This window comes from Gracilinanus agilis, chromosome 2 (assembly GCF_016433145.1).
Source record: "Gracilinanus agilis isolate LMUSP501 chromosome 2, AgileGrace, whole genome shotgun sequence".
Classification (NCBI taxonomy): Eukaryota; Metazoa; Chordata; class Mammalia; order Didelphimorphia; family Didelphidae; genus Gracilinanus; species Gracilinanus agilis.
In genome coordinates, this window is record NC_058131.1 from 303,425,154 (window position 1) to 303,448,004 (window position 22,851).

Genomic DNA, 22,851 nt, shown 5'->3' on the forward strand with positions numbered 1-22,851 from the left:
GGCAGGATGGACACTGAAAAAAAACTATCTTAAAGTCACAATATTTTAAAAAGAAAGATTCTGATTCTAAAAAACTGCAAAAACAGCTAAAAGTATGAATGAAATAGTATGAAAAACCATTTGTATTGCTTTAAAATAATTAATGTTTAATTATTAAAAGTACAAACTAGAGTCCTAAATTTCCTCAGACTCCTTTGGAAGAGAACACACATACCTGGTAGGGAAGAGGAAAGTAAGCCAAATGACACCATGATTGATTGTGTCAAGCTTATTTCCAAGGTCAGGAGCCAGGTCTCACTGCCTTAGATGTGACCTCTATGCTGCCTTTTTTCAAGTAACCTCAGCAAAATATGGAAACTTGGAGTGGAGGTGGAATGGTTTTCCTTGACATAATGTGTTTGGTACTGCCCAGAAAAAGAGCCCTAAGCACACTGAGGCAGAGCACAGTACTTTCAGAATTCTTGCTCAAAAGCAAATGCTAACAATACATCAAGACTCAGTAGGGAGTAAAGAGTCATGGTTGGTGGCAGGTGCTACCCAGAAAATTTAATCACTTCTTTTGTGCTTTAGCAGCATTTTCTAAAATTTTTCTTTTCCACTCTTCATAATCTTGTTTTAAATCTTCACTTTGCTGCTTCTTATGAGGAGACTCGGCTTTATCCTCTATTTCTGTTAGAAAAATTTCAAGAGATTAAAAATTCTCAGTCTTAGCAACTTGAAAGTTTGTCTCTATTTTAAGAAATTAGGACAACAGAAAAATCTTGTTTGAAAGTCACAACTCCCAACACAACATTAAAATAATCCTGAATTTCCATAATTTAAATTCCTTTTATACATGAGCACCAAGAAATTTAAGTAAAAAGCTAGAAGAAAGGTCTTACAGTTTTGTTCATTTTAGTCATACATTCCAACTATTCCAAGGTTCCTTCAAACTTTTCCATTGCTTATTGTGAGGACTGTCTTTAAAAGAGCTTTTATAAAAAGGTGACTTGATAGATTTCATAACAGATCCTTTACATAACTGCTAGTCTCAATACTTGCTTGAACTAATTAATTCCATTTCACAATGACAGCAAGCCTTACCTTTCTTAGAATTTTCAACTGTAATCTTTTTCTGTCTTTTCGCTGGTGGAGAAACTGAAATATTAGGTTCTCCTTCAAGAAAAATAAAAATGCCATTAATATTATTTCTCTTTTACCTTCCCCACTTCTAGTTAGGAATCTCAATTCTAGCATGCTTAATTTCTAAATAGTCTTACATTACATTTACATCACTAGATACATGGCTTCCATCCTTGTAAAATGAGGAGTGATTCTAGTTAAACTCCAAGGTCCTATCTAGCTCTATCCTATATATATTGGTTTTATTGGAAGGGGTAAAAAAAACAACAACAACATTTTCTGAGAATTTCCTTTTGCTTGTTTCTTCTCATAAGACAATATATCCTACTTAGCAGATAATTACTATAATTATCTGACCTATGTACATGAATAGAGCATATTGTGACATTTGCCTGGGAAACCAACTTGTTTAATATATGCCTTTGTACCTATAAATGAGCAGTTTTGGTAATTTGGTTTAAATTCACAGAACTATAAATTGTGGAATACTCACCCTTAACTTGCTCTTCAAACTTTTCCAACTGTTTACAGAGTCGATCAAATACAGCTTTCTTTACACCAGATGTGGTCATCATTTTGTCTTTATTTACTTTTAGCTTTAGGACCCTATAAAATAATTTATTTTCTTAAAATTGGTAAATGCCCTTTCCTTGCTACCTACACAATAAAATAACAATAGTTACATTTCCATAGTGCCTTAAGTTTAACAAAACACTTTACATCATTTATTTGATTTTTAGGAGTTGTATTTTTATCTCCCTCTTTTATATAATGATACCCAGAGAGGAAAGAAGTGTCAGAAGCAGGATCTGCAGTCAAGTACCTGATGATTTAGCCCCGTAGATTTTCCATTGCACTATGATATTTCTTCCTTTCCCCCTCCTTGTTTACTATTGGAGCTTCTAGGTATCTCTAAGAACTTATTTCCCCCCTTCAACTCTTGTGTAAAGTTTTAGTTTTAAGGATGCTGTCTACTTCATTGATCTACTTATTAACTTTAGTTGTTGGATAGACAAAGTTACTCATGACATGGAAAACACCCATTCTATATCAGGATTACTAAAGTTAAAAAAAGAAAAACCCATGAAAATTCAAAAGAATACCAGAATTCCTAAGTTTGGTGTTCTTTTCTCAAGTGTTTAATACATAAATAACAATTTTTAGAAAACATATCATATTGCTTTCAGATGCTCAGCTCATTTCATTCCATTCTAAAACAGAGATTAGAATCATTGCTTAACTACACACTAATAAAGACCAAAAGAATTTACAAAGAAGCCATTCAAATCTTTCTTTGCTTTATATTTGTCTTATATTAACTTCAGAAGTATGAGCCTAATAAGAAAAGACCCAAATTGCATTAACTTTGTCCTTTCCAAACATTTTAGTTTGGAGTTAGGTTTTTTTCCCTTTACATATGCTAATTAACATTCTCTTCTATAATTTGGTGGGATAAAGGAATCCATTCCTAAACTACCTTTTATTATTAAAGTGTTTTCTAGCAGAAAGCAAAGCAAAAAATTAAGAACAAAAATCACGAACAATTGGTATTTAGGAAGAACATGGCACAAATAAATGTACATCAACATATTAGACATAATACAGATTAGAAGTCTGATCTTTAAGGAGTATCCTTACAAGTTTTACAAGTTATCTAATACACAAAAAATCATTCATATTTTGCTTTTTGGAGTTACAAGTAGTAAACCAGTAATCATCACAAACTATATCAGTGATCAGATTTTAGCATTTATATACAGATAGCCCCTGAGATTTTTAATACTCATAAATATTTTTTACATATGAAATGACCATTGCTACTACAGTTATGACAAAGAGATGGATATTATGATTCAGAATTTGGATCTCTATAGAAATGTCAACTAAGTTCTCAGGTTAAGGTCTTAAAATCCTATCTAATTCTTAATGTAATTAAAATACTGTAATTTGTGAAAGAAATAGCACTAAAAAGCATTATAGTTGTCAATATATAACATTTCTCCTGTTCAGTGGATCTGTAATCTACTAAATGGAATAAGAACTCCCTCCACTGGTGCAGACTGCAAATTACCCATGCTTTCTCATCATCTATAAATTCTCCACAGGGATCCAATCAATGTAGTGGTGACCTTCCTCTGTCTTTTAATATTTATGGATATCAGTACAATAATGCAGTGGTCCATCTATCATCCTTTCCCCTCCCTACATGAATAACCTACCTCTTTTTCTGGCTATACATATTCTTGACCATATCTTTTATGCCTATAAGTCACTTGGTAATAAACCACTGACTACTCCATTCTTCATACATTTCCCTTCCCCCTCTGTGTCAACAGCAATTTGGATTGTTCTAAGATTTGTAGCCATATCACATCATCAGGGGAATCGCAGCATTAAAAAAAGTCTGGCTTTTGTGGCAAGGTATGGCATCAATAGAAGCAACGCATAATTTCCCAATTCTCTCTTTCTTTCTCCTAATCAATTCTGGGTCCAGCTCACCATCCCAATCCAAGATATAGGAATAGATTTAACATCTAGACAATGACATTTATTCTCTCCCCCCAACACTTCTTACTGATGCTCTGAAGAAAAACAAAACAAAACCCAACTGTCACTTCCCAATAATCTCAAATATCTGCCTTTTCTCCCTGCATTACCATGACAAAGAAATGCAGGTAGGCAAAACAAATTGGTAAATGGCCATTTATAACAACATATGCTTCATTCTACCTATAGTTCACCTTTCTACTGTGAGTAAGGAAGCTTGTCCTTTGTTAGTTTTCTGACATTCTGACTGGTAAATGTATTGATTAGAATTCTGATGCATAATGTGCATTATTTTTAAAAGAAAATTTTTAAAGAACATAAAACAAACCAGCAACATTTCAACATCCAACCCCTCCCCCCACGATTTTATATGAAGCCATCCACTTGTTACTTTTTTTTTAAAAAAAAGTTTATATCAAATTTAATAAGGTAAAAATAAAATTACCTTGTATCCCCTTACACACCCTTTCCTTTTGTGTTTATTAAATCATCATTCCCCAAAGAAAAAGTCAAACTAAATCAACATATTAGTATAATTTAAAAAGTATGTATTGTTTTGTACCATTACTTCTGTCAAGAGAAATGTGTTATGATGTGTCTTCTCAAGTCATGATTAATTCAATTATTAATTCAGATTAATTCAATGATCTGAGCTCTGAAGTCTTTGAAAGTTTCTTCTAGTTATTGTAATCATTGTGTAAATCGTTTTCCTGATTCTCCTTATTTTATTCTGCATCATTTCATACATGTCTTCCTAGATTTCTCTGAATTACTAATATTCATCTTTTCTTATAGAGTTATCATATTTCATTATACTTATCGAGTTCTTTGTTACATAAAAAATACTACTACATTTACTTTGGCATATAGCCATTCTTCACCTCTGTTGTTGACCTCTTTTGGTGGGATATAGTTTGTAAAGACACCACTGAGTCAAAGAGTATGTATAGTTTAGTGATTCTGATGGTATAATTCCAAACACTTTCTCAGAATATTTAAACAAATTCACAATTCCACTAATAGTGTATTCATGTTCCTGTACAACACATTCTTCACACATTTGTTTTTCCCATTTGAACTGTTAAGCCAGTCTTGAGTGGTAATGTTTGGAAATCCTACCACAAAAGTCTTCTAATCAGAATTTCATTTTCAAATAAGTGATGATATGGAAAGAATTCTTAATGAAGCATCAGAAAAGTCTAGATCTGACTCTTGCTAAACATGCAACTTTGGGCAAATCACTGAACCTCTCTAGGCCTCAGTTTACTAATCTATAAAATAAGGAAAATACCTGTACTACCTACTGCAAAGGGTAATCAAACACTTTCTATAAATCTTAAAGTACTATATGGATGCATTATTATCTATAGGGAATCCCATTTTCCATCTGGATTCTATGAAGGACATTGTCCTTGACAGTGGCAAACATGTACTGTTTTATGCCTCACTTTGATATTTATATTGGACAAAGTGAGGTCTGTGGTTGCATCTAGCAAAGAAATTTGTATGATAAAAAAAAAAAACAGAAGAGCGGTTAAGACACACAATTAGTGTCTGAGGCCGCATTTGAACCCAGGTCCTCCCAACTCTAATAAACAAGGCTGATATCTTATGGGCTAGTTTGGCTAAGTTTGCTTTACCATGTCAAATACTTAAAAGATCTTGTATTTTCTATATCATGAAGTAACTTCTATAAAACTATTTTATTCTCATATGTTAATCAACAATATCTTAATGTATACATTGGACATTCTCAAAGTTTTTTTTTTTTTTTATAAAAGAGGCAAATGAGGCAAAAAGAAGCTGATCTCTTCAAGCATCTTTTTTTCTGGTGACGATGCCATATATTTTCCATTCTTCTAGAAGGTTTCTTTTTGAGAGCACCAGTATGGTGTTAAACTACACAGCCTCTGAAATATCTTGAAAATCCCTCCTATCCCAGCAATACCATTATTAGGTTTGTATCCTAAAGAGATAGAAAACAAAAAAGGGGGAAGATCTTATATGTACAAAAATATTTAAAGCAGCTCTTTTTGTAGGGGGTAAAGAATTGGAAAGTGAGGAGATAACCATCAATTACAGAATGCCTGAGTATGATTGTAATGGAATACTATTTTGTTGTAAGGAATGACAAGTAAGAGGAGCTTAGAAAAACCTGGAAAGACTAAAATGAACTGAGGCAGAGTGAAATAAGTATAGTCAGAAGAACATTGTACAGTTACAAGAATACTGTACAATGAACAACTCTGAATAACTTAGCTATTCTCAGCAATATAATGATCCAAAACAATCCCAAAGGACTCATGATTTAAAAAAAAAATGCCATCTGCTTCCAGAGAAGGAACTGATGGAGTCTGAGATCATACCAAAGGAAATATTTTCACTTTCTTTCTTATTTTTATTTTGTTTGTATTTCTTTCTACAAAAGGCTTAATAAGGAAAAATGTTTTACAAGATTGTACATGTAAAATCCATAGGAGATTGCTTACCACTTCGGTGGGGGCAAGGAGAATGGGGGAGGGTATGGAAGAGGGAAGAAGGGCAGGAGAGAATTTGAAATTCAGAATTTTTTGAAAATGTTGGAAACTTTTTATGTGTAATCAGGGGAAAAAACAAAAAATCCCTTCTTCTGAGCCAATATAATAAAAATGACGATCTATCCAATTTAATTTACTTATTCAATGCCATACCAAACTACCCAAAAATATTTCAGAGTTAGAAAAAATAATAAAAAATTCATCTTGAAAAACAAGAGACCTAGGATATCAAGTGAATTAATAAAAAAAGAAAGAAAGAAAGAAAAGTGGCTTAGCTGTACTGGATCTCAAACTATATTATAAAGTGGCAACCATCAAAACAATTTGGTATTGGGGCAGCTGGGTAGCTCAGTGGAGTGAGAGTCGGGCCTGGAGACGGGAGGTCCTAGGTTCAAACCCGGCCTCAGCCACTTCCCAGCTGTGTGACCCTGGGCGGGTCACTTGACCCCCATTGCCCACCCCTGCCAATCTTCCACCTATGAGACAATACACCGAAGTACAAGGGTTTAAAAAAAAAACACAAAACAATTTGGTATTGGTAAAGAGTGGTGGGCCAATGGAATAGATTAGGTAGGTACTCAATATGCAATGGTAAATGAACACATAAAAAACACAGAGTCAAGCTTTTGGAAGAAGAATTCACTATTTGACAAAAAATGCTAGGAAAATTGGAAAACAGCTTAACAGAAATTAGGAATAGATCAACAAATCACACCATATACTAAAGTCAAAATAGATATATGATTTAGAAATAAAGGGTGGTACCATAAACAAATTAGGGGAGTACGAAATAGTTTATCTATCAGACTTATGAATAATGGAAGAAATTAGGTCAAAACAAGACATAGAGACATGAGACGTAGAATAGATAACTTTGACTACATTAAATTAAAAATTTTCTTGTACAAACAATGCAATCAAGATTATAAGGCAAACAAAACTTGGAAAAAAATATTTATAGCAAATGCCTCTAACAAAGGTTTCATTTCTCAAACATATGGAGAAGTGAATAAAATTTATAAAAATGCAAAGCATTCCCCAATTGACAAATGGTCAAAGGATAGGAACAGGTGATTATCAGATGGAGAAATTAAAATTTTCTTTAGTTGGGGCCAGCTAGGTGACTCAATGAATTGAGAGCCAGGCCTGGAGCCAGGAGGTCCTGGGTTCAAATTTAGCCTCAGATACACTTCCTAGTTGTATGATCCTGGTCAAGTCACTTAACTTTGATTGCTTAGTTCTTACCACTCTTCTGCCTTGGAACCAATATAAAGTATTAATTCTAAGAAGTAAGGTAAGGGTTAAAAAAAAAACTAACCCAAAACAAAAATTACCATTAGTCATATAAAAAATGCTTAAATCATTAATAATTAGAGGAATGCAAATTTAAATCACTGAGGTACTACCTCATACCCACCTGACTGGTTAATATGACAAAAATGGAAAATGGTAAATGTTGGAGGGAATGTGGAAAAACTGTGACGCTAACAGACTGCTGGTGGAACTCTGAAGTGATACAACCATTTTATAAAGCAATCTGGAACCATGCCCAAAGGGCCAGCAAACTGTGTATACCCTTTAATTCAGCAATACCATTACTAGGTCTGTATCCTCAAATGATTAAAGACAGGGGAAAAGAACCTACTTGTACAAAGATATTTTTTGTGGTGGCAAAGAACTGGAAACTGAAGGGATGTCCGTTAATTGGGGATGGCTGAACAAGTTGTATTATATGACTATTATGGAATAATATTGTGCTATAAGGAAAGACAAACAAGATGATCAGAAAAAACCTGGAAAGACTTCTATGAAGTGATAAAGTGAAGTGAGAAGAACCAGGAAAATGTTGTATATAGTAACAACAAAAATATATGATGATCAACTGTGAATGACAACTATTATTATCAACAAGGTAAGGATTCAGGACAACTCTAAGGGATTCATGATGAAAAAAGGCTATACACCACTACAGAAGAAACACATGGATTCCAAATGCAGATTGAAACATACCATTTTTCACTTGATTTCCTCCATGAATTTTTCTCTAAGAGAAGCAATATGTGTCTTGTCTTACAACATGGCAAACATGGAAATATGTATTACACGATAATATATGTACAACTATATCATAGTACCTGCCCTCTTGGGAAGGGGAAAGAGATGGGAGTGAAAGAATATGGATTGCAAAATGTCAGAAAACATTAAAAATAATATCAACATGTAATCTATAAAAAATGGAAATCCATCCTAGTGCCTTTAAAACCATAACACCTTTAGCATGAATTTCTTTTTCATGTATCTGGTCAGGTCCAACAGATGTGACTTAAATGCAATTTTTAAACTTCTTTTATAGCACATGGGTTTCTGAGATGGTATAATCCAAATGTACTGGTTGTTCCATTATCTGTGATAAGAGCTACATTATTGGCTAATAGGCTTTGAGGGTAACCCTGGGAAACTAATAACCAAACAAACATTTCTGTAAGAAAATGTGTTTCTAATTGCAAACAACTTATAAATATTGGAAACATTACTCATTATCATACTATAGCTTTACCTGCATGCTGAAAACAGTGCAGCTGTAGTGAAAAGTGGCTTGGACAGGTCTAGATCTACTTTCTGAATCTGGGGAAGACTGGCTTCATACCTATAAGAAAGCAGTATTTACAGTGTTTGTAAGAAAAATGGTCCCAGACTCTAAAATGATATATAAATACTGAATAAAATGTACATGATTTCTAAGGCATACTATAAAGTGTTGACATCACTAAACCTTGACAATAAGTATGCAGCAGTTTTAAGTGTACCAGTTATTTCTATAGGTTAAAACAGTTTAGTTAACAAAGGTGAATAGTTTTTCAAACGAAAAATTCTAATTTGTGGAAAAACATCTATTTTTCAATTGAATGATTCTTTATTTTCCATACCTCTGAAGTATCTTTGAAGCTATGTTTACTGCCTCCGTGCAGTTAAACTGTATAGCTAAGTCTTTTATTCCAAGATTTGAATTCAGGCCCAGCAAACACTCAAAAGACTTAAGACAGCTTTGATACATCTTCTTGTTTAAGCCAGATAGTTTAACTAAATAAGTCTTCCAAAAAGAAAAAATGAACATGATTATGTTAATAGGTGCATGAAAAGCCATTACAAAATTCAATGTACATTTTTGTTAAAAACTAGACAATGCACAGACACCAGGCAATTCTAAAATATGATTAAAAATATTTATCTAAAAACAAAAGCTAGCATTATCTACAATGGGGAAACACGAATGTCTAAACATAAAAATGAACCATGGATGGAAGCCCTCTTTCCCCATAGCTACTTGTCACAGTTCTAGAAGTGTGAGCATTAAGAGGAAGAAATTTTAATGCCTGAATAAAAGCAAAGAGGAGATAAAACATTTCAATTTGCTTACGATATGATGGCTTATTTAGAAAATCTCATAAAACAGGCAAAGAAATTGATAGCAACAATAAAGTAACAGGTTTCAAAAATAAATAGAAAAAAATAACATTTCTTATAACAATAACAAAATTCAGAAGGAAAAATAGAAAGGGCAATAACTACAACTTCATACCCAAGTTTTATTCAAATATAATTATGAAATACTCTTTTAAAGAAATAAAGAATGGTTTAATAATTAGTAACAGTAATCTACTGCTTTTGGTTGGGGTACATCAATATAATAAAACTGACAATACTACCTAAATTAATTTACAAGTTTAATGTTATTCCAGACTATCAAGCTAATATTTTAAAGAGCTAAAAAAAAGATTGAATTGTAGAAGATTTAGACTTTCATGAGAAATAATGGGAAAAAAGACTGCAAGGAGAATAGTACCTCCAGCATCCCAAATTATGCTATAAAGCAATTCATCAAAACTATTCGATATTGGTTAAAACACAGAAAAGGTGATCACACAACTAGGAAGTGTAGGAGGCCAGACTTGACTCCAGGACTTTCTGTCTCCAGAACTGGATCTCTATCTACTAAGCCACCAACCTGCCCCCTCTGGTTAGTTTTACTGACCCTTTTTTCTTCCTTTCATTCCTTTTTAAAAATAAGGGATAGCTTTTTGGGAGTGGTTACAGGAGGGATACAGTAGAATGTAAGTGATGTGAAAACAAAATATATGGACAAATTTCACTTTAAAAAAGGGATTCGTGTCATTTTACACAGAGATGTCACTTTTAGGCATATACCCAGAGGTAATTAAAGATAGAAGAGAAAGGTCAAAATATTAACAGTAGTACCTTTAATAGTAGCAAAAAACCGGACACAAAAGGGTTGCCCATCGACAGGGGAATGACTAAATAAGCTATGGTACATGAATATAATTGTAATAACTAAATTAAACTCTGGTCCTTATTTTCCTCAAGAGTTTATTAGTATTTATTTGAACAGGAGAAAGCAGACAGATAGAGAAAAGCCTGAATTTATCCTGCCATGTGGCCAGTCTCTCAAAAGACCTCTTAGCCACTTTCCTTTACTCAAACACCCAAGAGAATAGAGACCCCACTTCCTGCATCCCCCTACTTTTATTTTCTCCCTTTACACCTGGATCAATTTCCCTATCATTTCCGAGGCAAGTGCCTAGGTGTCTCAAGCCCACTGACGTGACACAGTGCTAGCAGTACTGGGACATAGGTAGGATCCCAGTGAGTGATCCTGGGAGGGGGTTCTCTTCACACATAATGGAATTGTACTGTACCTTAAGAAGTGAAAAATATGGGGGGCAGGTAGGTGGCTCAGTAGATTGAGAGCCAGGCCTAGAGAAGGGAGGTCCCGAGTTAAAACTCTGCCTCAGACATTTCCTAGCTGTGTGACCGTGGGCTAGTCACTTAACCCCCATTGCCTACCCCTTACCACTCCAGCCTTGGAACCAATACATAGTATTGATTCTAAGATGGAAGATAAGGGTTAAAAAAAAATAACTGAAAAATATGAAGAATTCAGAGAAACATCAGGAACTTATGCAGAAAGAAGCAAACAGAATTGGGAAAATAATATGGCTATAATAGTGTAAACAGAAAGAACAAAAAAATGCTGTATAATTATAATGACCAAGTTTGGCATCAGAGATGAAAAAAATGTACTTCTCCATTCTTTTCAAATATTTATTAAATGCCAGCTATGGGTAATGCACTGTTAGGCCCTAAGAGAGACAAAAAGATAAAGCATAACCCTGCTTCAATGGAATTGTATATTCTAGTAGAGGTAGATAAAGACATTCCCAGGAAACTATGGTTTAAGTAATTTGAACCCTTACATAATTTAAGAACAAGAGGCTAATAAGTGGAAAACTCCTCATCATCACAATGAAAAGGGACCACTTACTCTGTCTAAAGGCCATCTCCTAGTGGTAGCAGCAAGATCCAGACACATGATTGCATTACTTGTTTCTGTTGTATGAGCAGACAATCCAGTGCACTTTACTTGGGACAGTCGAAGGTATTCCTCAGCTTTCCTATATTATAATATTAAACTTATAAAGTATTTTTTGGGTAAAACAGCCAATGACTTTTCTAAGTAACAGAGATAGAAGATAAGTAAATAGATTTCACCATGGTTCTACTTTTCATTCAATCTAAAGTCATAGAATCCTACAGCCTTTCAAAGTCATCATCATAATGATCTTACATTTATATAATGCTTCACAGTTTACACAATAATTTCCTAAAAATAATCTGGATAGTAGTTAGCACAATTATTACTATTCCCTTTTAACAGATGAGGAAAAATTCAGGTTCAATAGCAAAGTAAGTCATCCATGATTATATAACTATGTTTAAAGTCAGATTCATCTTCTGCTTCTTGGGATTCTCAAATGATTTTAGATACAGAAGGCAGCGAAGTATTGAAAAAGGCATTGGTTTTGGAAACATCAAGTTCCTAGGAATAGATTTTAATAACTTTGGGTAAGCCACTTTTCTATGATCTGGTTTTCTCATTTGTAAAATTAGAATAAGATAAGTGGGGTAGAGAATCTAAGATCTCTTCCATAAGTCTATGAATGTTTATTAATATTTTCCTATAAGTAAATCACTAAAGCAGGAATCTCTTCAGGACTCTTGACAAATGGTCACTCTTTTTCCCCTAAAAGGCTTCCAAAGATAGGAAGTCCTTCCCAATCCCATTTCACTTTGGGGCAGATCTAATTATTAGGAAATGTCTCCTTATATCAGGTAAAAATCTGTCTCTCTACATCTTATATCCAGTGCTCCTACTAGTTCTTTCCTCTGGGACCAAACAGAACAAACCAATCACTTTTCCACCAGACAGACCACAAATAAGGTAGCAATTAGATGCTCCTCAAGCCTTTTTTCTAGGTTTATAATTCCCAGGGCCTTTAACTGCCACCCATATAGTATAGAATCTAGTTCATTCACCATCCTCTAGATTTAACTTGTCAAATATTTTTTTAAAAGGATTCAATATTTCAGATGTGTTTTGATGGTACAACAGGGCAGAATATCATCACCTTCTTTCTAGACACTTTATACAGATTAAAATATGGTAGCCTTTTTGGCTATTGTTGCCCAGGGTAAATAGAAAGAAAAACAAACAAACAAAAAAAACAATTAGAATGATCAAGTATGGCACCAAAGAAGAGATATGAGAAGTCACGACCCTGAGTACAGACCACAGCATACAACGTTAGACTTTTCTGATGTTGGCTAGTTTTGCTGAAACCTTTTTATCTCTTGATTTCCTATTGTTGCTCTTCTTCTTCTTCCCCATCCTGGTCACCTTCCTCCAAACTAGGTCCTTAGTATAATAAATTAAGAATTAGGGAGGTGGAGATGGAGCTTGAAGAATATTAGAGTAATCAAGGTGCCATGGAAAGCTCTGAAGTCAGAAGACTTGGGCTCAGGTTCCAACTCTGACCTTTCTAGGCATGAAGTTGGCAAACAAGCCCTCTGGGACTAAGTTTTTTCTTTTGTAAAATGGACTAGTTACAGGACATGGCCTCTGAAGGGACAGCTGAAGATGGCTTTTTCATGTACAAATGTCTGATCTAGACAAGCCATCTCACTTTAGAGATAAGGAAACCGAGGTCCAGGTAGATTCCTTTCAACCTCGTGAGCATCCTAAAGTATGAATTTTTTTCTCAAAACGGAATGATTGAGTAGAGCCAATCCATGTAGTAAAGATGTGAGTTGGGAGTCAGATCTGCAGTCAAGTATCTGGCTGTCACTTAACAGCTCTGGCTATGTGACCCTATGTAAGTCACAACTTCTTGGTTCCCCAACCCACTCGAACTGGCAGAGAAGGTTTCCATGGAGGAAGTGATACCAACGCCGCCAGAAGTCGAGCTAAAAACAAAAGTAATGACAATTACTCGTAATGGTCATTCATAGTTTCCTCGGCGTCTCTCCTGAGGGCTTCTTCAAGGGCTCCTTATGAAGTCGGCCCTGCGCCCATCCGGGTCTTCTCGAGGCGTCCCCCGGGTTGGGGCAACTGGTTCAGCTACTTACCTTAGGACAGCGGGGTCCGTGATGCCCAGCCGAGGTCCGAAACGGGCAACAGGCCCGGGCTCCATGGCGCGTAAATAACGGGGATGTCCGGCGAGCGTCCGGGCGGAAGGACGAAAGGCGCGCGCCCTGCACTTCGACAGCCAATGAAACCTGGGCCCGGCCCCCTGGGAGCTATGGCATTGGCTCCGAGAACAGGCAGCCGCTTTTCCCCATGAACCAACCCACGTTCTCCATCTGCGCCTGCGCAAAGGAGACACTCTCCAGGGCGGGGTGTGTGCTAAGCCATAGGCAGATCTGTTCCACCTTCTCCATGTCTTTCTTCTTGTCCTTACTTTTCAGTCGCCTACTGCGAGTCAGATGATTTGCTGTCCTCCTTGCAGACTCCGAACTTCCCAGTGTTCAGGTTCCTGCCTACGTTTCTCCTCCCACAATACACCACAGCCCCGTCCCCTCGCTAGCTCCTGGCAGAGCGATTGGCTTCCGTTCTCGTCCTTCATCGCGTTCTTTGGGAGATGAAGACCAATGGGCGAACGCGACCCGTGTGGAGGGGTGGGGTTCGTGGAAGAGGAAAGGCGGGGCCTCGCGGGCCGCAGCGTCACATGACGGCGCGGGGCTCGACGCGGGGCTGGTGCTGCTTGCCGCAGGCTCCGGGCAGTCGCCATGGTGAGTGTTGAGTGGGGTAATGGGGACCCTAGAACCAGTCCTTCCTTCTATTTCTCCTTCTCTTGATGTCCAGCCTGTCCGATCTCCGTGGACCCGATGGGATGTCGTTGGGGCGGGCTAATCCCTTCGGGGCTGGGCCGGCCTGGTGCTGGGGGCGGCTAAGGGAAGGCCGCAGGCGGGGCCGCTCCCCGGGAGGGAGGGGGCGTGGGGTCTCAGGTCGCCGCGGCCGCTCCCAGGTGTGGAGCTGCCCGCCTCTCCAGGGACTGCTGCATCAGGGGTTAGGAGGGGTGGATGGCCACGAGGCCAGGGACCGCTCCTGTCATCACGTCGTCGCCCAGAGATCGGGAGCACCACGGAGCGAGGGCTGCGGAGCGTCCGCCGTCCTGCGGCTTAGTGGGAGGCCTTGGGTCCGCAAATGAACAACCTTAGCTTGGATTTGACCCCTTCCCGAGCTCCAGCCCCAATTCACCCTTTGTGCCCTGCACAGTCTTGGCCGTTCTGACTTTGCCTTCTGCGAGTAGGGAATGAATAAAAGGCTCAATACCCTCTAGGGCCCGTGGTTGGGCCAGCCCCACCACGTTCATCTGTCAGACCTGTTCTAATGTCAACTGAGCCCGTCCCTCATCGAAAATCGGTAGTGGTCCTATGTAAATGAGCCACGAGCATTTGTGTACCTTTGCAGTCGTCGTGTCACTTCCATTTCATTTCTTGAGCCACAAAAGAGGTGTTCTTGTTTCCTTATTTTAACTAGACCAACCTTTCTCAAACTCGCCCCACTCTACACCTAAGTAAAATAAAATTCAAATTGCTTATGACACCTTATTACCTTCTAAATTAGGTTCCGACTATTCTGCCAGGCATTCAGGGCTCTTTGTAACCCTGTCTTTTCAACTTTATTTCCTATTCCCGTTCATGCACTCCTACTCTGAATCCCCTCCTTCAGACTGCTGCTTTTTGTCGGGCATCAAACTCTATTGCTTTGCTCAACCTGCTTATCATGTCCGGAATGCCCTCACACATTCTCTTTACCTGTTGAATTTTACCCATCCTTTACAGTGGAACTTAGATATTACCTTCTTTAAGAGGCTTTATGGCACTGTTTTGAAATTCTTTGACATGTGCTTATGTTTTAATGTCTTAACTTTTTTAAAGACCATAATCTCTATGAATAGGATGGGACTTTGCACCTTTCTAATACCTAGCACAGTGCTTATGCACATGTTTTGTTATTGCTTATGATCTCTAAAACCAATTTAATTTCACTTAGCCAACCTTAGTTACAGTGGTAAATCATGGTGTAAGTGGTGATGAGTAAATTTTTAACTAAAAAAAAACCATCTTTATTTTGGTTATTATAAATCACTTTCCTGTCTTCTTGGAATTTGACGTGCTTTTTGATTATATTCTATGAAAAAGTACCTTCTAATGTTTGTGTCAGTCAAAATGACCCAATTATCTACTTTAGATCGATTCATTGTCTCTGAAAACTGTGCTTTCCTCTAAATGTTAACTTCATAAAACATATTATCTCAACATAGAATTAAATTTGACATGCTATCACTCATATAATGGAGTTTTGTAATGTACATTAATTTTGACTAAATTAAAACATTGATGTCTCTTCATTGCTAATACTTACTCTCAAGAGATTAGCTTCCATTTACTTTCTCTCTCTTCCTTTCTCCTTCCCCTCTTACCTTCTGTCTTAGAAATATCAATTCTAAGGCAGAAAAGCAGCAAAGGCTAGGCAACCAGGGTTAAGTGACTTGCCCAGGGTAACACAGCTAGGAAATATCTGAGCTCATATTTGAACCTGGGTCCTGCTATATCTACTCTGTTTGCACATAATTGTTTGCATGTTGTATTTCCCTTTAGTGTGTGCACTTCTTTAGGGCAGACTTTGTAGTTTTAGGGCTGACGCAAAATTAGTTCTTAAATGCTTGTTAATTGATTGATTTGAGACTTTTAACAAGAAGAACATTAAAAAAATGTTTAAAAGGTTTTGGTTTGGGAAAAATGTATAAGACTTATTATCTTTGTGAATATGACCTATGTAAGTTTCCTTTGATTATCATTTATTGTTGTTTTCCTGAGAAGTATTATTTGTTGTATATCCTGGGTGGTTGATAACAAAAGAGATATTTTTAAAAGCCTTAAAAAAGATGACACAATCTTATTGAAACAATTTCAACTATAGAAAAACTTCACATTATAATAATTCTTTTTTAATAAGTTGTAGTCTATATTCTATGCTACTTCAATTATAATATATTTGAGTGGTGTAGAGAGAAAAAAATCCAACTATTGATTCTTTTTTAATGCAGTTGACTTGTAGAGTAGATCAAAAGACATCTTTAAAGGGTACTTTCCAGCAAATTCTCTGCAATCTATACATTAAAATTATATATACATTAAAAACAAAAACCCCTGACATGTATATGGCCACAGTTCCTGTAAACACAAAGTAAAATATGAAATAGGGAGATATGTTAGCTAAAGGTTTTTTTTGATAGGGTAGTAGAAGGTGTTCTGCTTCACCTCCAATGGAATAAGGATTCTCTATAGATAATTGAAGTCAGATGCTTTTACTTATGAATGTCATTGTGCTTATTATATCGAACCCTGCTAAACTTCCTTGGTGAAACCCAGTTATCAAAGAAATTGACCTAGTAATTTATCCATCCAGTAAAAGTCAAGTGAGGGAAAAATAGAATGTCACTAAAATGAAATATAGTAATATGCCTACAGATTCATTCCTTTGCCATCATCTGTTATCTGCAGTTAAGGTAATTGCTTTTATGGTGACATATAAAGATATTTAATTTTCTCTTAAAGCTATCTTTACATAGTATTAAGACTCTAGCATTATGACCTCTTAAGTTAAGTGTAAAGAAATTTTACTTTCATTGATTTTGAGTGTATAAGTATCTTAGAGTAACAAAACTATTTATTAGGAATCATGTGAAAATGAGATGGAGGTAGATTTCTAATCCTGCTCAGCCATTTTTCTGCTTTATTCTTTCTGTTCTTCCTTCTAAATTAGTGTGGGAGAAACTTTCTTCCTTTAGTGAATGTGAGTTGGAAGGAATCTCAAAAGTCATCTGGTTTGTCTAGTCCACATAGCCTGTGTTTGACTTGGGGAAATGCAACCCACTTTCTCCTGAGGCAGTTCATTCTACTTTTGGATTACAGTAATTTTTGGGAAGCTTTACTATTCTTTTGTTTAAAAATCACGATTGTGAACAACTTTCAGACTCAAAGAACAAATTTTTGAATTGACAAATTAACTTGCTAATATTTTTCTCTTTAAGGAAAAACTATTAGCTGGCATAAGACCTAGTAAAAATCACTTGGAAAAACTCTTAAAATGATAGTGGTATTTTACTGCCCATAGGTATTCTTTAAGCCACTTTGATAAACATGACATTCTTGAGAAAACCAGAATCCAATGATGAATTGGATTTTAGATTGCTTATTTCCTTCAATTTCCTCAGAATTCATTGATGTGGTAATCTAAGCTAATGTACTTTTTGTTCATTCATGAGCTCTTGTTCCTTTAACTTTGCTTTAAATCTATGTAAAAGGTACTGCTGTTTTATGCCACTTGAAAATTATTTTTAAAAAATGTGTTTAGCGGGCAGCTGGGTAGTTCAGTGGATTGAGAGCCAGGCCTAGAGACAGGAGGTCCTAGGTTCAAATCCGGCCTCAGACACTTCCCAGCTGTGTGACCCTGGGCAAGTCACTTGACCCCCATTGCCTACCCTTACCAGTCTTCCACCTATAAGTCAATACACAGAAGTTAAGGGTTTAAAATTTAAAAAAAAATGTGTTTAAAATAATTTCAAAATCATTTGAATTTTTAAAAATTATGCATTTTAAACCACTTGAAGATGTAGGCTGCAAACATAACACTATGTATTTTTTACTGTAAAGACTGTCGTAAGGATTAATGTTAGTATATCTCATTGGTGAAAGAAAGCATCAAAGGATGAAAATTTTAGTTAGAAGAGATGTTGTTTAGTCTAATCTCTTAATTTTGTGGATAAGGTAGGTGAGGCTGGGGATGAGAACTTGCCCAGGATAATCTAGGGAAGTAGTACTGCTGAGATTGTTTAAAAAAAAAAAGGAGGGGCAGCTGGGTAGCTCAGTGGATTGAGAGCCATGCCTAGAGACGGGAGGTCCTAGGTTCAAATCCGGCCTCAGACACTTCCCAGCTGTGTGACCCTGGGCAAGTCACTTGACCCCCATTGCCTACCCTTACCACTTTTCCACCTATAAGTCAATTCACAGAAGTTAAGGGTTTAAAATTAAAAAAAAAAAAAACTAAAAAAAACTAAAAAAAAAAAAAAAAAAAAAAAAAAGGACCCTTACCTCCAAATCTAGGGTCTTTTATACTATGTTACTGAATAAACAACATGTGTACCTTATAGTTAATATTTCAGTATTATAGTTCTCTATTATACAGTTTTATGCACTTTAGAAAATGCAGTATTTTGATTTCTATAGTGCCTTTATGCTTGCAAAGTTATTTGCTCACATCATTTCTGGTAATAAGTAGTATGAAAGTTATTTTCATCTATTTTACTGATGCAGAAATTGAGGATCAGAGAAGTTGTGACTAGCTTGTAGTAACAGTTTTTAAGTGGCAGAGTCAAAGACTTGAACCAAATTCCAATATTCTTTTCACTCTAGTTATGTTTCTGTTTAATTGAAATGTTGTGGAGAGCATTTCCAGTGTTAGTAATTATAGTTTTAAAATTCTCAATATCTATTTAATATTATAGGGAATAATTAAACCATATCATATATTTTAAAATCTTGTTTCCTTAGTGTTTTTCTTCCCATTTTATATATTATGTAATATAAGAGATAGTACTTTCACTATTTAGTTATTGGAACCATATTTCCTCAGGACAGAGTAAACTTAGATGAAAAAAAGACCCTGGGTTAAGGAAGAAGTGATGCTGTTTGCAATTTATCCTGGATAGCACCTGAGGAAGGAATTGTATTGTTAGAGGGGATGTACCCATAATGATTCATAATGTGTTGGCAGAATTCAAGCATTCTGGAATCAGCAACACATGCTTTTTTGAGAGCAGTCTGTTTCAGTGATTTGGAAACAGAAGCATTTATTATAATGTGACTTCTCTCCCTTAGCAGCCTTAAGTCATTAACCTAATACTGGGATATGGACATAGCTTTCTGTTCAAGAATTACTAAGCTAAAAAACAGAAGTGATTGGTTCTAGGAGGTGGACTTAGAGGAATCTAGGTAAGGTGCTGTGGCTAAAACTAGTGACATATATTTGGCAAGGAAAGAGTGGTGGTAAAATTTTCAACTGTTTTCCTTTTTCAGCCTACAACACAGCAGTCACCACAGGATGAGCAGGAAAAGCTCCTAGATGAAGCAATTCAGGCTGTGAAGGTTCAGTCGTTCCAGATGAAACGATGCCTGGTAAGAATGATGACCCTTGTGACTCAGTTGTGTTAAGTGTAATGCTTTTCACATTATTGTTTCAGGAGACTCTTGTCTTTGTCATAAAAAATCAGTTTCTTAAGTGAAAAATTTTTTATGAACTTAATTATTTCAATACATAATAAAAAATGATTGTATTTTTTTTATAAACTTTTTTTTTTTTTAAAACCCTTAACTTCTGTGTATTGGCTCCTAGGTGGAAGAGTAGTAAGGGTGGGCAATGGGGGTCAAGTGACTTGCCCAGGGTCACACAGCTGGGAAGTGTCTGAGGCCGGATTTGAACCTAGGACCTCCTGTCTCTAGGCCTGGCTCTCAATCCACTGAGCTACCCAGCTGCCCCCTAAAATGATTGTATTTTAATCCATAAAGTCTTACAGTTTTTGTAAGTGTATATGCCCTAGCAAGGTAGTAACAACATTGCCTTGTGTTTGTCTCTAAGTTTGCTTCTGTGTTTGCAAGATATTTTGATAGTCTTTTATTTCTTTTGCACTTCTGTCCACCAAATCATCCCTTTTTCTCCATGTAATTAATAAGAATAATCAAGGAAAGCAAACCCAACAATTGGCTACATCTGGGAGGGGGAATCTATTGCATTTCACACCTCTAATCCATCACCTCTCTGTCAAAAGGCAAGAGACAAGAGAAAGTTTGTGTTTTAAATACTCATTTTTGAAATACTATGAAGAACAATTTGATCGGCATCACCAGTGTCCTCTAGAAGCTTACAACTTGAAACAGTCATTAGTGATACTGGTGAATGGATACAGGGTAGAGTAGGCAAATAAGTGTAGTAAAAGGGTTATGACATGTACATAACATCTTTTAGGAGTGTATGATTCTTCACGTATTGTTTTTTTTTTTTTTTAAACCCTTAACTTCTGTGCATTGGCTCCTAGGTGGAAGAGTGGTAAGGGTGGACAATGGGGGTCAAGTGACTTGCCCAGGGTCACACAGCTGGGAATTGTCTGAGGCCGAATTTGAACCTACGACCTACCGTCTCTAGGCCTGACTCTCAATCCACTGAGCTATCCAGCTGCCCCCTACGTATTGGTTTTTGAAAAAGAAAATGCAGCCTATTTTAAACTTTGAGTACTAATCTCTCTTTTCTAGTACTAAGTATTCTGGCTGTTTATGAATTGTGTAGTGTAGTATTTGTTGTCATTGAATGCATTTAAAGAGCATTCTTATTCTCTCAGTTATATTTAGGCAACTTTATTATAGAAATTTGCTTGGGAAAGGGTCATAGATTTAGAGCAAGAAGAGACCTTAGGTAATCTAGTACTCATTTTATGATAAAATCATATTTTATAGATTGGGAAAATGAAGCCCAGGAAATTTACCTGAATCTTCTAGTCATGTAGGTAGAAAGTTGCATGTTTAAATCAACACTTTTATTTTCATAGTTAAAGAGTTGATTAGAAAAGATAATTAATATAGAAGCTATAGAGTGACTTGATTTCAAGTTCTTAATGACTCTGAAAACTACACATTTACTTTTTTTATAAGCATTCTACGCCCTTTTCCCCCATCCCCCCCAAGTGGAATTAATTTATTTTTCTTGCTTCTTGGTTTTAAAATAGTTAAATACAAGAATTGATGTAGAATAGTTACAGTGAAATCATGGGTTCATGTTCTACCTTTAATTAGTAATTACCCCTGTGACCTTGGGCAAGTTACTTAACCTTTCTGGGCTTTCTTTCTTCATCTGTAAAATGAAAAGATTAGAAAGACTTTTTGAGGTCCCTTCTAGCTCTTACATCTGTGATCCTGAGTGGTATAAGGGAAATTATACTAGAAATGTATGATCAGAAAAGGAGAGCAAGTCATGTACCCAGAATGAGAAACAACAGATGGATGGCCCAAGTTTGGACTACTCCCAAAAAAATAAGGTGACTAATAGAGAGGCTTTCAGCATTTTGGTTAGAGCTTCTCTGTAGCATCTGTGGGAGAATATAGACAAGAATCATATAGGATAAGAAAGGATGAATGGATTGTGATCTGTGCAGTAACAGGAGTGTCCCCAGTATTGTATTATGGATCTTTGACACTTCCCTCACTCATTTTGCTTTAGCAGAAAAATCCTGCTACTTAGGTATCATCCTTAACTTCTCACTTTCTCATTCCCCATTCTCAATCTGTTTCTGAGTCTGTTCTCTGTCTCTCTCTCTTTTTTTAAAAACTCTTACCTTCTGTCTCAGAATCAGTACTGAATATTGGTTCCAAGGTAGAAGAGTGATAAGAAGTAGGCAGTGGGGGTTAAGTTGCCCCACAGTCACACAGTTAGGAAGTGTCTGAGGCCAGATTTGAATGCAAGATCTCTCATCTCTAGGCCTACCTTTCAATATTCTGGGCCACCTAGCTGCCCTCCCAAGATTCTTTTAATTTCATTAAAACTAATTTTAGGGGGCAGCTGGGTAGCTCAGTGGATTGAGAGCCAGACCTAGAGACAGGAGGTCCTAGGTTCAAATCTGGTCTCAGCCATTTCCCAGCTGTGTGACCCTGGGCAAGTCACTTGACCCCCATTGCCTACCCTTACCACTCTTCTGACTTGGAGCCAATACATAGTATTGACTCCAAGACGGAAGGTAAGGGGTTTAAAAAAAAAACTAATTTTATATAAGCTTTCTTCTCTCCTCTGATACTACTCTTTTGCCAGGCCCTTATCATCTTACCCCTAGACTATAGCAATAATTTCCTGATTGGCTTCTCTGATTCAAATCTCTCCCCACTCTAGCCCATCCTTCACTTACTAGCTGTTAGATTGATCTTCTTAAAGCATAGGCCTGACCATTGTCACCACTCTTTCCCCCTAATACACTCTAGTGGTTTCCTGTTACCTCTAAGATAAAATATAAAATCCTCTTGCTTTAAAGGCCTTCATAACCTGATCCCTTCCTACTTTCCATTCTTATTATACCTTGTCTCCATGCATTCCATGATACTCTGATTGTGGCCTCCTTGCTGTTCCTTCTTCCTTTCCCAACTCTGCAGTTTCACTTACTCTCCTGCATGCTTGGAATTATCT

At 36.4% G+C, this 22,851-nt stretch overlaps 2 protein-coding genes across 2 annotated transcripts in view; one reads left to right on the forward strand and one right to left on the reverse strand.

Annotated features, from left to right (window-relative positions):
* Positions 1-152: 152 nt before the first annotated feature.
* On the reverse strand, positions 153-14,001 carry ORC6 (origin recognition complex subunit 6). Its single transcript, XM_044661428.1, has 7 exons — positions 13,689-14,001; positions 11,548-11,677; positions 9,134-9,297; positions 8,764-8,853; positions 1,616-1,728; positions 1,084-1,155; positions 153-669 (listed from the first exon to the last, which is right to left on the reverse strand). The coding sequence occupies exons 1-7, from the start codon at positions 13,751-13,753 to the stop codon at positions 551-553; spliced, it is 753 nt and encodes a 250-aa protein (XP_044517363.1). The 5' UTR covers positions 13,754-14,001; the 3' UTR covers positions 153-550.
* Positions 14,002-14,416: 415 nt separating this feature from the next.
* Positions 14,417-22,851, forward strand: part of VPS35 (VPS35 retromer complex component) — a 38,943-nt gene continuing 30,508 nt past the window's right edge. The window contains exons 1-3 of the mRNA XM_044659730.1: positions 14,417-14,744; positions 14,903-14,985; positions 19,707-19,805. Coding sequence (XP_044515665.1) covers positions 14,417-14,744; positions 14,903-14,985; positions 19,707-19,805 — 510 coding nt within the window. The remainder of the gene's footprint in view (positions 14,745-14,902; positions 14,986-19,706; positions 19,806-22,851) is intronic.